The 15,701-nt window shown below is 61.1% G+C and overlaps 1 protein-coding gene across 1 annotated transcript; it reads left to right on the plus strand.

Moving 5' to 3' along the window:
• Positions 1–117: 117 nt before the first annotated feature.
• CCDC137 (coiled-coil domain containing 137) lies at positions 118–5,062 on the plus strand. Its single transcript, XM_048817736.2, has 6 exons — positions 118–271; positions 1,357–1,487; positions 2,203–2,413; positions 3,094–3,176; positions 3,691–3,770; positions 4,164–5,062. Exons 1-6 carry the CDS (start codon positions 171–173, stop codon positions 4,374–4,376), a joined length of 819 nt encoding a protein of 272 aa, XP_048673693.1. The 5' UTR covers positions 118–170; the 3' UTR covers positions 4,377–5,062.
• The last annotated feature ends 10,639 nt before the right edge of the window (positions 5,063–15,701 follow it).

A 15,701-nucleotide genomic window follows, 5' to 3' on the forward strand; every position in this document is an offset into this window, starting at 1 on the left:
CCGCAGCGGCTCCTCCAGGCGCGAACCAATAGTTGCGGAGGGGGCGGCCCCTGGGGACGCGGACCAATGGGAGCAGGGGACTGGAGGGGGCGGGGCGCCGGGGTCAGCCGGAAGTGGGGCCGTCGGGCCGGGCGAGCGCGCGTGGGAGGCGCACGTGGCCCCCGCTCCCGATGGGCAAAGAGCCGCCGCCGGGCCCTGCGGGCCGCGCTGCCCGGGGGGAGCCGCGCAAGGGCGGGGCGGTGCCGAGGGCCGCGGTCCCGCCCCGGGCTCGGTATGTGGGCTCGGTATGGGGGGGGGGGGCTGCTCCGCGGGCTCGGTCTGCAGGGCCGGCCGATGTGCGGCGCCTGTCACCGCGGTGTCTGGTCCCTTCCCTCGGCGGCGATGCGGCCCATCGCGCTGGGGTGTCCGAGCTCGTGCCCAGCACGGGCCCGTGGACACCTGCATCCAGCCGCTGAAGGGGGCGACTGGCTGCGCCTTAGGGCCCTGGGGCGCCGTCGCCCGCTCTGGTCCTGGGAACTTTGCCTCCGGGCAACCCCCCTTTTCCCCCTGCCCCCCGACTGCCCCCCTCTGCCTCCCGCGCACTGGCTGTGCGGCCCTTGTTTTACCGGCTGGGAAGGCGACACCCGAGCCCCGCCCCTCGGAGGAGGGGTGCAGTGTTGCGTAGCTGCACGGGGTAGGAGAGAGGCGAGGTGGGGAAATAGCCTTTGTTGGGCCAGCTTCTGCTGGGGAGAGAGGTGAGCCGTCCAGCTTACACAGCCATAGGAACGGCCATAGCGGGTCAAACCAAAGGTCCATCCAGCCCCCTACCCTGTCTTCCGGCTGTGGCCAGGGCCTGGTGCCCCAGAGGGAATGAGCAGAATAGGGAATCATCACGTGAAACATCCCCTGTCGCTCAGTCCCAGCTTCTGGCAAACAGAGGCTAGGGCCACCAGCCCTGTGCATCCTGGCTAATAGCCACTGATGGACCTATCCTCCGTGAATTTATCTAGTTCTTTTTTGAACCCTGTTATAGTCTTGGCCTTCACAACATCCTCGGGCAAGGAGTTCCACAGGTTGACTGTGCATTGTGAGAAAAAATACTTCCTTTTGTTTGTTTTAAACCTACGGCAGAGCTCCGTAAGCTCAAAAGTTTGTCTCTTTCTCCAACAAAAGCTGGTCCACTAAAACATGTTACCTCACCTGCCTTGTCTCAGCGAGAAGAGGGACAGTTCGATGGATAGACAAACCCAGCTCACTGGGCCTGTTTCTCAGCTCAGACCTTGCCTCCCATTCACCTGGCTGTCAGTGCTGCAGCAGTGAGTTCTGCACCTTTCCCTGTCCCTGATTTTGGACCTCTGTATGTCTCTTCCTTTTCAGCCAAGAGAAGAAGAAAACCAACTCAAAGCCCAAACATCTTGATGAGCAGGAAATCCCCTATCGGCTTCAGGAGCTCATTAAGAGCAGAGAGGAGATGAAAAACCCCAAGAGCAGGAAGAGAAGGAAAGCAGGTAAAGGCCAGCCTCCCCAGGACCTTTTTAACTCACTGGAAAGATCCCATCAAATACAGATGAGGCCTAATTTACACCAGTTATGTTGACTTCACTGAAAATGGCACATGGCCCCACTACAGGGGATCAGACCATAGGTCCCTCCCATTGAATATCCTGGTTCCAGTGGTGGCCAGTACCAGCGACCCTGCAGGAGGCAGTTCTGGCGTAATCTGCCACCAGGTACTGTTCCTCCTTCCCCTCGTCAGTTGATGGTCATCTTGTGCTCTGACATGGGGGTTTACAGGTCTTCTTAGGAATGAAAAGAAAAGGGTTCCAAATTCCTGGGTCTACCACAGAGGCTGGGCAGGTCATTTCGTTTCTCTGGGCCTCCTTTCCCCACTTCTCGGTCTCTTGCTCTTTGTCAGGTTCTTGGGTGCTGCCTCACTGATCTCAGGCTGGAAGTACTGAGGGAGAGGATTACGATGTACATGACTGTGCAGTATCTTGAAATCTGCTTGGTTCTGTCCAAGCCCAAAGGGGTGCTGAGTGGCAGCATGGGGCTGCAGAGCTGATCCTAACCATCAGAGGAGTCAGGTTCTGTGTCAGCTTCCAGCAGGCGCAGCGGGTGCAAATACCTGAACTAGATCCCGTGTCCCTGGGATTTGTCCTGCCTGGGATGGGCAGTGCCCTCAGATCCTTCTTCTGGCTAATGCTGTTGTGATCTTGGCTGCAGTGAGCAAAAGGAAGCCTGTGACCCCGGATCCTGCAGCCCAGGGTGATATTCCCGTGCCCAAGTTCAGGAGGCGGAAGCAAGAGTCGGTGTCGGCTTACATCCAACGCATGGAGCAGGAGACCCAGCACGTCCTGTTTCTCACCAAAAACCAGCTGCAGCGCGAGCCTGAGACTGAGGAGCCGGCCCCAGAGAAGTCACAGAGGAAGAAGGAGTAGGTCTGGGGGGGAAGCTCACGCCGAGGCCAAGGGAATGCTTTGATGTTGCTGGGCAGGGCCCAGTCGTGGCTCCTAAAGGCTGCAGCAGGGGCTTGCCTGATCAGCAAATGCAGAATCAGCTCCTGCCTTCAGAAATCGCTGCTTATCCTGTTGGCACTGGAGTTGCATTACTGAGGAGAGGGGAGGGGAGGAGACAAAGCCAGCCCCGAGAGGGAGCAATTAACTGACACCAGCCGTGGCAGAGACTGGTCCTATCCTCCCCCTGGGGCCCATACAGGAACTTTCCCTTCAGGGGGCAGCACCGTCCATCACTCAGCCATCCAGCAGCTGGTACTGAGCTCACGCACGGCAGACCCGTTCTGAGGAGGCTGCTGCACCTGCATGACACCCAGAGGGCTGGGGTGGGGATTGTACCCCTGGAGGTGAGGGAGTGGAGTTCTCAGCTCTTAATGGGATAGTGTCAGGTTAAGATCAGGGGCCCCCGGTGCGCAAGGTGCTGCACACACAAGTAGTAAGACACACCCCCTGCTCTGGAAGCTCACAGTCTGAGTCAGGTTTAAATCCTGCAGACGGGTCTGTTCTAATCAGAGCATTAGCACCCTTCCTCCTACCCCCAGCACCCTTTTTTTAAACCAGCTCTCCATCCCCTCTAAATGACCCGGCTTGGCATCCTTAGATTTCGGAATAAACGACTGGAGAAAATGCAAAAGAAGAGAGAGGAGAAGAAAGCGGCGATGCTGGAGAAGGCCTTGTTCCAAGGTAGGCGCGGGTACAGATCGGCAGTGCTGCTCTGGCTCCGGGCAGCCCTGGCTCTCCTGCAGACCCCTCACCCTGGGTATGGCCCCGGGAGAGGGGTGTAGAGGAGGTTTGCGTTACCTGAAATTTGCTCCCAAGTTCTCTTGCTTCCTTGGCTCCCCGTTTTCCTGGCTCCGTGATGGGCTGCATGCGCCCAGGGAGCTTCCTGGGAACACACTGTGGGGCCCAGTCAATAGTTTGCGGATCGGGCGGTACTTCCTCCAGCCTGCCTCGTGAAATGCTGCCGGCAGATCCTTGTGAGGCTTGGGATTCTGCTTCACTCCCTGAGCTGTGCTGTTCTGCAGTGCTGTTCAAAGCACCTCTCCCCAGAGGCGGCTGCACTTCAGCAGCAATCACTGTATATGCAGGGTCTTTAAAGAGCTTTGGGGTGGTGGGAGCTGTTGGGAGTGTCTGCTGGCTCACACCACGGCCGAGATCTCAAGCAACGTCTGTCTCCTCCCCTGCCCCTTCCTTTCAGATCCAGTTCAGTTTGGCGAGGTCGCCATGCAGCCACCAGCGCTTACGGTGAAGCCCAGAAAGGGGGTAACCAAAGAGAAGGTAAGCTGTTGCGTCCCATCTCATTTCAGCCCTGGGCTTGTCTCCCAGCTCTGCCAGTGCTGCTCAGGCTGACCCCCACGTCTCAGCCCAGGTCTCTCTTGAGCAGATCTTGCAAGTTGTAGGGTTGCCAGACTCTTTCGCCACGGCCCTGGGATTTGAAGCCAGCTCTCCAGCAGGATGAAAGCGGAGTGGCACCAACCTGTTGGCACTATAGGGCTTCTTGAGCTTAGTAGGAATTTTGACAGTAGAGACTTGGAAGCTCCTGGCATCAGTCGCTGCCCTTTGGCAGGTGCCTTCTCCCTGCACCCCGCTCTGCGGTGGGCTCTGTCCCTGGTTGACCCTCTGTCCCTTAACATGTGTTGAGTCTCAGTGGCTGTCTTTCCATTTCTGTAGGCTGGTCCGAGGCAGCTCCTGCTGACGGCTCTCCTGGCTCCCGGCCGTGTGGCTCCTGTCCGCAAAGCTGCCCCCTTGTCCCTCGCTCGCCAGCGCATCGTGGAGGAGGAGCGGGAGAGGGTCATCCAGGCCTACAGGGACATAAAGAAACGCAGACAGCAGCAGGCGTCCGAGAGCTGTCTCGTGGGGGACAAGCTGGAGAAGCCACTCTGAGCCCTCTGGCGGCCAGTGCCGTCCTGGGGAAGGTGACATGGCTTTGGTCTCTGTACATGTGGGGATGGATGCTGATGTGGTGAGAGGTGTCCACAGGTGCTCCAGGGATCTGCTGTATGGGGAGCAACCCTCCCCAGACAGTCTGACTGAGTCATCAGGACACTGGCCCATGAGCACAGGATCTCACAGCCCCTCCCTCAGCGTGTGGAGCACAGGGCTCTTAGCCAAGCACTGACAGCAGCTAGCCCCTCACCTGGTGCAACGTGCTGCATCAGGCCCCAGAACTCTGCCCCCTTCCTGCTGGAGCAGAACCACCTGTGACGGGAGGGTGCAGGTCACTCCCGTGTCTTTGGGATCAGTCCTTGTCGCTCGCAGGCCCGGCCCAGAGGCGACACCGTGTTAGCGGCAGGAGGCAGGCACGGTGCCGTGGCTTGGGCTGGGTGTGGAAGGAAGGGTAAAGGGAGGCGCTCAAAAAGCCCATTTGTGCCCATGCATTGCTGCGCTGAGTCGGCAGAGCTCGCTCTGGGCCAGCTCCCGGAGGTGACGAACCCGCTGATACGAAACTCTCTCGAAGGGGCAGTCTCGCGCTGAGCTGCCTCTTGGCTGCGTCCCTGAGCACCTCACCCTCACTGGGCTTGGGGATGTCTGCTCCTTCAGCCAAACTGAATAAACAGCAGGAACATGAATGGAAATTCGTCCCCCTCATTTCTTCACCCATTTGAACCCCCTTATCCCCGAGCTGGGGTGGGGGGGGGGGTCCTGCTTCCTTTCCTGCCCTGCAATAGCAACGACTCCCCTGCAGGTGGCAGTCTGCACTCGGCAGCATGAACCTTGCACCGCCACTGGCCCGCTCCCCTTGGCCTGCATTCCCCAATGTGGGCCTCACTGCTGGCCTCTGGCGAGGGGAGACTCACCTGGATACTGCGCCCACCGCTACAGCCGGGAGAGGCAGCTCTTGCTGGGTGCATGGCTCGTTCCATAATGGGAGGCAGGCTGGCCCTGTGCTAATGGCACCGGTTGAAACTGGGGACTCCCGAGTTCTCTCTGCAGCCTCGTTGGGCAACTTGTGGGCTGTGTGTGCCTGTGCCTCAGTTTCCCCATGTGCTATGGAGAGAACCAGGGTTTGAGGTGGGATTCCCCTAGGCAGTGTATGATTCATGGTCTGACTGTCCTGGGGTGCTAGACAGGGCAGCATGTCTTTGGCCTTCCCCCGCAGGCCTGTCTGTGTGGCACAACAGGGGACCCCATCCATACCCTCCCCTCGCCCCAGATGAGCCTACGTGGGGCTGAGTTCCTACCTCAGCTGCTCCTGAGCCCTCTGTCTCCTGGGTGTACGCTCCTCCTGCAGCTTCTGCCTGTTACTGAGGTTGCTCCTGTGTCCCTACGGTGGGGTCCCCTTACCCAGCCCCAGACCTGGCGGCCTGCCTCTGCTCCCACCAGGAGAGGTGAGGAAGAGAACAGCTTTGGGGCATTTTCACAGCAAGCCACTGTTTTGAGTAGGTCCAACACACACCAAGTTCCCAGCCCTCACCTCCCTGGTCCCTGAGGGGGTTCCCCTCCAGGTTTAACAGTTTTTAATTTGGCTGGGACCCTCCCTTTCTAATCATTGTGCCTCGCTCATCCCAGCTCCCTGTGGAGCTTCTCCCTGGCACTGCTTGGTGGAGCGGCTGAGCAGAGGACTCTGTATGCAGCAGGGCTGGGGCTCCCCCAGGCGATCTCGTTCCTGAGGCCAGAAGCTCCAGTGCCCCTGGGGAGGCGGGTGGCAGCTTGTTTTGGGGGCAGGGCTAAGCTGGTGGGTGTCCTGCTGTTTGCTGGGCCAGACATCAGACTGGTCCCTGCAGAGGCCCCCTGCCTCACCCCCCAGACATGCTCCATCATCAACACGCCGTGGCTTGTACCCCGTTTGAGCTGCTGGGGCCTTGTGCTGGGAGATGGGCCGCTCCCCACCGGCTCCACGCGGCTCTCCAAGGGGTAATTACGGCTGGTGACTGTCAGGCTCTTTCCTGACGCGCTAATCACAGGCCTGGGCATTGCCAGCCCTGCCCTACGGAGACCGATCAGCTCCAGGGCCTCAGCCCCTTGCCTCCACTCCCAGCCCGACTGCAGTGACCTTCCCTGGCTGGCGGGAGGCTCACCTACCCCAGCATGGCCTGCAAAGAGTTGTGATTGGAGCCTCTGCCAGCATAACCTGGAGCCAGCCCGGGCCTGAGGTGCGTGGGGGCTGGAGATGGGGGGCAGGAAGAAATATTAATCCCTGCAGTGGAGCTCTGGATCTACCTGCTGGATGCCTGCTCCATGCCCTATGTAACCAGCCTAGTGCCCCCAGCCCATGCTCCTGAGGTGGCATTGCCAAGTGAGGTAGCCCAGCAACTGCCCCCCTTCCACCAACTTTCACTCTCTGCCTCCCCCCCCCCCTCAGCCCTTTCTCTAGGCCAAGGTTAATGGGCTTACACTGCCCCAGGTTCCCCTGAGCCCTGTCAGCGTGCTGCACCCCCATTCAGCCCAGGGCTTAGCCAGCCAGAAGGAGCAGAGCCTGGCTGCTGGGCTGATCTGTGACCCCGGCAGGCTGGCACATCAGGCCCAGCGCAGAGGGCTCCTTGCACAGCAGCTGTTGGTGTCAGAACCGGCTGGGGAAATCCAACCGGCCCTGCGGGCACCTGGGCGGGGGCAGGATTATGGCAGGGTGGGGTCAGCAAGCAGAGGGTGGTTGGCACCTCCCCGTATCAGGCCCACCGAGCCCCTGCACCAAACTCCCCCCTCTGCTCTTCTGGGCAGCGTTCTTTGGCCCTGGCCTGAGCCGGAGCCACGAGACCTGGGCCTGCCAGTCCCCTGCTGCTTCCATAGCTCAGACTGGCGGAGCCGCCGGAGTGGGAAACATATCCCCCCCTTCCCCAACCTTTGTCTCTTGCTCTCTGTGTGGGCTGAGCACCTGGGCCATGCACTCAGCCCTGCCCTGCCCTGGAGCCCAGCAGGGTGGGGCGCCCTGTCCCGAAGTCAGCAAGATGAAGATCTGGCAGCTGCCTGCTGTGCCATGGGGACTTGGCAAAGGTGCCGGCCCAGCGCACCTGGGATCCCCACGCATCTGGCTCCAGCTGGTCCAGCCTCTGCTCTGGGTGTCTATTTGCTGAGGACTGGGACCCGGTGACTGCCCCCTGCCCTGCCCCATTGCAGGGGGCTGCTAGGCACCCCCTAGTGGGCAGCCGTGGCCTAGCAGCTCTCCAGCATTTCCCCCCCTCACCCAGCACGGGGAGGATTGCCAGTGACGCAGCTGGGTCAGTCCCCCCCCTCCAAGGTCACCACTGTCCAAACTAAGCGTCCCAAGCTGCCTTTACCACAAACAAACCCCTCCTGCCGTCTCCGGGCTATTCCTCAGGCTGCCTTTGGGGCTCAGCTATGCAGGCCCCCTGCAAGACGCCCCCCAACCCTGGGCTTCAGCCCCAGGCCCCGTATTCCACAGCTAGGTCCTCTGCTTTCCCCCGGGCCACTTCCTACTAAGCCTCTTATATTCTCCCCGGTCTCCCAGTCTCTTCCCTGCTTAAGCTGGGTCTCTCCCAGGCCTCCCTGCTCTGAGCAGCGTACCTGGTTCTCCCCCCAGCTGGGCTTCATCACCACTCAAGCCAGCCTCTCCCTCTCTGCTGCAGTCACCTTCTGCCCTTTACAGGGGAGTGACCAGTCCCCTCAGGTGGGGCTTGTTCTGTAATCAGGTTGGCTCAGCCCCTGGCTCTCCAGCCTACGGGACAAGCCCCCGTTACACACGGGACTGTTACTGCCTGGGTTAAGTTCTTTGGGGCAGGGACTCGCTCTCGGTTGTGTGGGTTCCAGTGCCCAGCTCCATGAAGGGCCCCGGCCCCCAGCTGGAGCCACAGGACACCTACAATACACCTGATGTTTCCCACACCAGTGAAACACTCACCCTACGTGACAGCTCGTTTCCCCACTTTTCCAGGGTAATTTGACTGATCGGGACCAGCCAGCTCTGTTCCAGTTGGGCCTCTGGGGAGGTTTCACCAGGGTTCATTCAAAGAGAGTTTTTTCCTTGTGTCTAAGGCAGCTCTAGAATTTGGCTGCCGTGTGACACTCCCTGTCCAGACACAGGGCCTGTGTCAGCTGGAGGCTTGTCTGGAACAGTTCACTTAGCGCCCGCTGCTTGTGCTCTTGGAAGTGAAGGCTTGGTGGAGCCAAGTATAGTGCAATCCCCCTCCGGCTCCTGGGCTCCCTGCATGCACCACTCAACGGAAGCCCCTCATTTCCCTGAACTGTTACCTGTGTGCATTGGCCTAGCTCCCAGGCCTCCTGGCAGTTCTGTGCTTGGTGCATTTCCATGCTTACGTAGGGACGTTGATGCATCTGCAAACCTTACAGCTGCACTGCAGAAGGCCTGCAGCGAGCAAGGCCCCTTAAGGGAGTACAGGCCCTGGGGCTGCAGCACCCTGGCTCTGTCGTGCCGGTAGGCGAGGAAGGGCCTGTCTGGCTCGGGCAGCAGCTCCATAGATAACAGGGCTTGCTCTGTGCTGAGCAGGTGTCTGTTCTGCTTTCCTCTGCAAACCCAGGGTGAAGTGGAAGGGCCCCTCCCCCAGCCCCTGCCTCTGCAGGTGTTTGTACCAGGTGCAAACAAAGAGGCGATGCCCAGCTCAGAGCAGCAGCTGAAGTTCACCAGGAACAATTACAGGGAGCCCCAGGGGAGATGGAACTCGCTGCGGCTCTTGCTGCTCCTCCAAAGGCACTTCGTGCAGAAGCAGAGCCAGCCCCGGCTGGCAGGGAGACTGCTGGGAAGGGGCCCCCCTGAGAGCAGCCTGCGCCCCCTTGGCAGGCTGCCTTGCTCGTGGGGCTCGCTCAGCTCATGCCAGGTTTCCTGCTGATGCTCTGGCAGAAGAGCTCGGGGGGGATTGCATGGCACTGTGCAGGTGTGTTCCAGAGAGGCACCCTGAGATCATCCAGTAGGGGTCACTCAGGGGTCGCCCAATGGGAATGAAAAGCTGCGGACCCCAATAGCAGGTGCCCCTGGGCACGCTCTGCCAGCCACCTTGGGACGGGCCAATTCACTCGCCCGCTGACCCACGTTCTCCTCCAATCAGCAACCAAGGACCAAAGGAAAGAATCCAAAGCATGGGCACTGCCCCAGAGCCAGGCAGTGTGTGCAACAGCCCAGGCGAGCCTGGGGCTTAGCCCCCTCCCCTGTTGTGGTGGATTCCCCAGCAGGGGTCCCTCTTGGCAAGGGGAGTCATTGGAAGCCGCTTTGCTTCACCTGCTGCACCTGGACAAAGGCAGGGCTGTTCAGCCGACCAGCGGAGTGTCACTTTGGCTTGGCTCGTGGTATTTGCACAAAAGATTTCCTGTTGGTATTGATCCGCTTCCCAGCCCCTGCCTACCTGGGCCTGGCCGGCTCTGATGATAGCATTTTGCGTCGCTCCATTCGTGGGTTTTCTTTCAAACGGAAATTCAATGCTGGTGGAAGGTGCTGGGCAGAGAGGTCTGCCGACTGGCATCCTCTGTCGGCCAAGTAGATACGGGATGGGTAAACAGTGTAAAACGGGCTGTGCCTGGTGCCGCAGGGCCCAGCTACAGGGGTGAGCGGAATCCACATAGCTGTGTTGTCCTTTGCATTCAAGCAATAACATACATTTAACAGCTGTGATTTTTCCCAAGCACTGAGAACACCGAAAGCCAAGTCTGCTTGGAGCCACAGCCTTCCACCATGGGGGTGACTTTTGGTCTCTGCAGCCGCGCTCTGCAATGGCCTTACTGGACCCTGACATCTCTGCTGTGGCAACGGGGTGCCAGCTAGTGCCCAGGTTTCCCTAGGACGGGCCCTTGGAGCTGGACTGAGAACCACCATTGGCTTCAGGACCTTAGTTAGATTCCAGAAGAGCAGCGGGCAGTGAAAGCGGCCTGGTCTGTGGACTAATCTTGAGCCATGTTGAGAAGCTGAAGGGAACATCCCCCTCTGGTTGGCATTTTCGCACTGGCAGAGGGCATGCTGGAGCCAGCAGCTCCCTGCCGCCTTGGAGGGGGCCTGGCCTATCATTACTGGGGTCACTCCCCCGTGCCCCTCACTCTGCCCATCGTGTCCAGGGGATTGGGTCTGAAGCAACAGAGCCCCAGCAAAGCCGCACTGGCCCCGACCCCGGGCTGTCGCTGGCTGCAGCGGACCTGCCCAGTGCTGTGCAGATAGCCCCTGAGCTGTGCTGTCTGAGATGCCCAGAGACCACGGCTCCCAGTGCTGGCAGGGTGGCCGGATTAGATGGCACGTTACGAGCCCCTCAGCCAGCCGGCTCATTGTTTACTCCCTTCCCTTCTCGCGGCCGGAGCAGTCTGTGCCACGCGAGAGGGCAGGGCCAGAGTCTGCATCAGCTGAGCACAGCCCCCGCGGCCGCTCCTTCCACACCAGCTGAATGAACAGAGCGAGCCCTGCCTGCCAGGCGGGAGAGGAGCCGTACTGTTCACACCTCTCACCTGCTGCCAGCCCCGGGCGGTCTGCTGCCAGCCCAGGGAGCCCAAGGGCAGGCAGGACAAAGCACCGATCGCCATGTCCAGGAAAGAACGGGCTTGGCAGTAGCCAGGGTGGCAGCCTCTGAGTGCTGATCTACCCTGAAAAATCCACCCCGAGAGCCAGAGCCACCAACCTAGCCCTACGCACGGAGTGGTTCAAGTGTAGACACAGCCCACGTCAGCCCGAGCCCTCCCCAGGCAGATGAAGGCCTTTCTGAGCAGCCGCTGTAAGTCGAACACAGCCAGGCTAGTCAGATCCATCTGGAGGGCATCGGTTCCCCCCACCCTCGCTGTATTTACCCCCAACGCTCGGGTCCATCCCTTCCGCCTTCTCCCACTCACCCTGTCCTGAGCAGCCTCCAGGGCCGGGCCTGGCCAAGAAGGGACTGGCTAATGGGAGCAGCGGTTGGGAGCCAGAGTCAACTCAAGTAACCACAGCAGGCTCCTTGCAGTGAGCAGGGCTCTCTGCTCCCCGACGCCCGTCCTAGACATTAGCCAGGGCCCCCCTGCCCAGTGCCTGGCTCCCAGTCCCATGCTCAGCCCCCGCTGGGCATCTTGGCTGGACTCTGGCTTTGTGTGGCTCAGGGTGGAGGGACATAAACGATCCCACGAATGCCAACCGTGGCATCAAAGGCGAGTGCTGAAGGCAGCTGGGTTTCCTGTCCCCTCCACCCTGTGAGTTCCCTGGATGGGCTGCTGGAAAGGGCAGCGTGGTTTGTTTATGAGGCCAGCCCGTGGCCACGAGGAGCTTAAACACACACTCGTTGCTTAGATACCCCCATGCTGCTGGCGAGGTGCCTGGTAAACACCAGCTGGCCGGGGTGCAGGGCTGGGGCGCTCCCATGGCACCCACTTCGTGAGCCTTCGGGCTGGGCCCTGTTGACTCTCGCCTGGCACGCACCTCGCACAGCTGGAGCTGGAGGCTGGGTAGCGGCAGGGAACGGAGCCATGGTGCAGCAGCAGCTGGCTGGCAGGGCACGGTCTGGTTCCCCAGCTGGGGGATCCATGAGGCTGGGGAATCACTGTGTCCTTGCAAACTAGACCAGGCGAGTCCAGAGCAGCCTGCACCAGGCAACTGACCTAATCCACCTTTCCCAGCTCTGGGCTGTTAATATGTTACCAGAGCCACTGATAACAGTCAAATCCTCCCCACTTCCCTTTTCTGCCCTTCCCCCATAGGGCTGGGGGTGAGGTGGGATGTGTGGGTCACTCTGGGGCGGGCAATGCAGGGGCACGTGTCCGCTAGCCTAGTTTGCTTTCCGGCCTGGAGGGTTTAGCTGGGTGCAGTCAGCTCGTTACTGACTCAGATCTGGGCTTTTGGAAAGGGGAATCCAGAAATCGGTGGGGCCCTGGCTCCCAGCCCCCTGCACGGTGGTTAGAGCAGGGCCCCTGGGGTTACGTGGGGCCTGAGTTGAGTCTGGTTTGCCTAGCCAGGGCCATGGCTGGTTTAAAGATTTCCAAGTGCACAGAAAACATAGCAGCCATCGTTGGTGCGGCCCCGAGAAGAGAGCGGGGGTGAGCGCTAAGCAGAGATAGAAGAGGGGTGGGCAGCGGGGGGTGCTGAGCGACGCTGGGCAGTGTCGGAGCACGTCCCCTCTGGAGGGGGGCCCCGAGCCTGGGGTCTGTGACCCTGGCACCCACGCCCCTCTCAAACCTTTACAGTGTGGCAGCCCCAGAGTCTGACCCAGCGGGCCCTGCTGGGTGAGGGGCTCACATGCTGAGTGAATGCCAGCCCCTGTGCCCCGTGGCTCAGAACCACAGGAAACCCACCAACTCCCACTGCTGGGCTTGTGGGGTGGATCATGGGGTTAGTTCCAACCTACTCCCCCCCCCCGAGCACAACCATCCGCGCCACGGGCCGCCCACAACGGGGAACCGGGGTGGCCGGGCAGAGCCCAGGGGAGATGCTGGAAGGGCCTGTGTGCTTCTTCCAGTGGGGCTGGTGCTATAGCAATGGCTGTGGGGTGAGGGGGCAAACCCAGTGTAAACCCTGAGCTGCAGCTAACCTGCAGGAGGCAGGGAAGGGAAAGTCAGAGGCTCAAATCATGGCTAAGAGGAAAGCAGCCCCCTGCCCAGCTTCATGCCCTTCCTTTACAGACCAGAGGCTGCTGCCCCCTGACCTCTCCGGGCAGGTCTCACTGCTGGGAGGGACCTTCCCAGCCCCACTTCAGCTCTTCTCTCAGCCTCTGCCCCCAGGGTTACTCATTAACCTGAACACGGTCTCTGAGCAGAGAGCAGCCCAGGGGGAATCAAGCCAGCAGCCGTGAGGGGGCAGGAGAGAGCAGCCCAGGGGGAATCAAGCCAGCAGCCGTGAGGGGGCAGAGAGCACACACAGTGACCCCTCGCACCCGCAGGAGCACTCCTTCCACCACGGGACTGGGAGAGTGACAGGGCCGTGGGGGAGCGCGGGAGGGCCCTCGGGTGGGTGACAAGTGCCTTTGCAATGGCATGTGCGCACTTGGCAGGCTGCGTGAGTGTGCCAGGCAGTGTGTGCACAAGTGTGTGTGACAGCAAGGGTAAGGGGGCAGGCCAGAGCGTAGGTGGTGCAGGCGTGTGAGCAAGTGGCAGGCTGTGCACGAATGTGCGGGGGTGCAGTAGTGTGTACCTGCAGCGCCAGGGTGTACAGCTGTGTGGGGATGTCCGTTGTGCAAGGCACCACACGCGTGCGCACACACGCGCATGCTTGGATGTGCAGTCGTGGGCTGGCATGCCCAGTCCACAGACAGCAGACTGCAACCCTTGCTCTGAAGCTGCCTGGGAGGTGCCGTGCCCAGGGCCCCAGCCTGGTCCATGCCCCTCCAGGCTGGGGCTGGGAGATGAACTGAACTCAGCTAATTCCCTGGCTTGAAGAGCCACCAGTCACAGCCTTGCTGCTCCAGAGCATTTGATTGCAGCTCCCACCCTGCATCCTTGAGCGAGGCTCCCCGGTCCCCTCTGTATGCCTGGGAAACGTTGCCCCTGGGGCCTTTCCGGGCTGAGGGCCCCACGCTGCGTTCAGGCTCCAGGAACGGCCACCTTTCCCTGCCCTGTGCTGGCTGGGGTCCCTGCCCACCACGGGCCATCCTGATACACCCGCGGCCTGGGTAGAGGAGGCTCTCACAGGGGCCTGCACCGAGATCAGGGGCCAGGGCTCACTCAGTGGGGCTGGGTCTGTGCCACCAGCAGCCAGGCACCTGCAGGCTGCACCTACCCTGTTACCGCCAAGCTGCGGCTCATGGAGACAGCAGGTCCCTGCCCCTCCTCAGCCTAAAGAGCCTCGGCCCAGAGCTGGGCCATGAGCCGAACCCCAGCTGTCAGCCTGCCCCCAGGCAGCCCCCTCCTCTGCTGCCCCAGGCCCAGCAGAGCCCCGCTCTAGCTCGACGAGCCTGTTTCCTGCCAGGGCTCCTCTCATCTTGGTGCAGCAGCTATTAGCAGCACAGTCGGACCTTGTATGCGCCAGGCTGATGTCGCCTCCCTCACCCATGCCTGGTGCCCTCTGTGCTCTTACTCCCCTAGGCCTGGCAGGTCTGCCCCGCAGCCTGAGGGGGAGGTGGAAGCTGCTCCTGACCCAAGGCCCTGCTGCCTGCCGAGAAGGGGTGGGTGCTCCATTGTCAGCATGTCCCCTGCTGGCATCGCGCCCAGGAGAGCTGGGGTGGAGCAGCTGCCCAGGGTTCTCGCCACTGCTCCCTGCCCTGCGAGGGCTGCGTGCTGTTGGCAGCAGTGCCCTGGTGAACGCCACACGTGGAATGGCCGCCCACGAGCCCCTTGGCCACCCTCCGGGCAGAGAGCTTGGAGACAGAAAAGCCCTCTTGGGTCTCGCCTTGTGTGGCCCCAGGCCCAGCGCAGGGCTCCTCCTTTTGGTCCCAGCTGATTGTTCCTGGCTCTGGCATTACAGGGAGGGGCCCACGGGCACGTCTCAAACATGGAGCCAATGGCAGTGGAGCCCTTTCACCCAGCTGACCTGCCCAAGCCTGAGCCCCGACTCCAGCACAAAGCCGTTAAGGGACTTGCCCCGGGGAGGGAACCCAGGCCAGCTAACCTGCCCCACCGCCCGGGGTGCCCGCGTCTCAAGGAGGAAGAGGTTGCAGGCTCCCGCGAGCCCTGACTGAGGAGCTCCAGGTGCTAAATAATTCATGGAGCCGCTATTTGCTCAGGTTCCCACTTCCTGCCTGGCAGGAAAATCACTGCAGAAGGGGAAAGACAATCCGGGCAGGAGAAACCTCACCTGACCTTGGGACGTCCTTTACTACCCTCCCTCCCCCAGCTGGCTGGCCCTATCGCCCGCCCCAGGGACACAACATGCAGCCAAGCAGCTGCACCCGCCTGGCACTCTGGGGCTCCAGTTCAGAACGTGCATGAGAACCGCCAGGGGAATGAGTTTGATAGGTCTCAGCCCCGCATGCACTTCATGCACTTGGCTACAGTCTCTGCTCTGCAGACAGGCACAGCGGGGGGAGCTGAAGGTCAGGAGTGAGGGGCATCAGCAGAGCCATAGGGATGGGGAGCCCAGGGCAGGGATACCAGGGGGCTGCAGGGCAGGATTAAGGAGGAGAGGCAGAGTGGGGGGGGCAGGGCTGAGGAGTGCAGAATGGTGGTTGGGAATAAAGAGGAAAATTGGGGAAGGCTGGAGAGGACCCTGCCTCCAAAAAAAAAAAAAAAAAAGCCAACCCACATTGTCCAGGCTCCCTGGGAAGGGCTGGGACACCCCGTTTCCTTATAACCCACGGCAGGATCCCAAAGCTGCCACCTGACTCACCCACATTCCTCCTGCTGCAGCCCAGCCCCTGCGGGGCGGCCCAGGTAGCAGAGGCGGAGGGCAGGTGCCACGCTCGTGGGAATGAGGCCGAGCTGTGCTGG

This window comes from Caretta caretta, chromosome 14 (assembly GCF_965140235.1).
Source record: "Caretta caretta isolate rCarCar2 chromosome 14, rCarCar1.hap1, whole genome shotgun sequence".
In the NCBI taxonomy this organism is placed as follows: Eukaryota; Metazoa; Chordata; order Testudines; family Cheloniidae; genus Caretta; species Caretta caretta.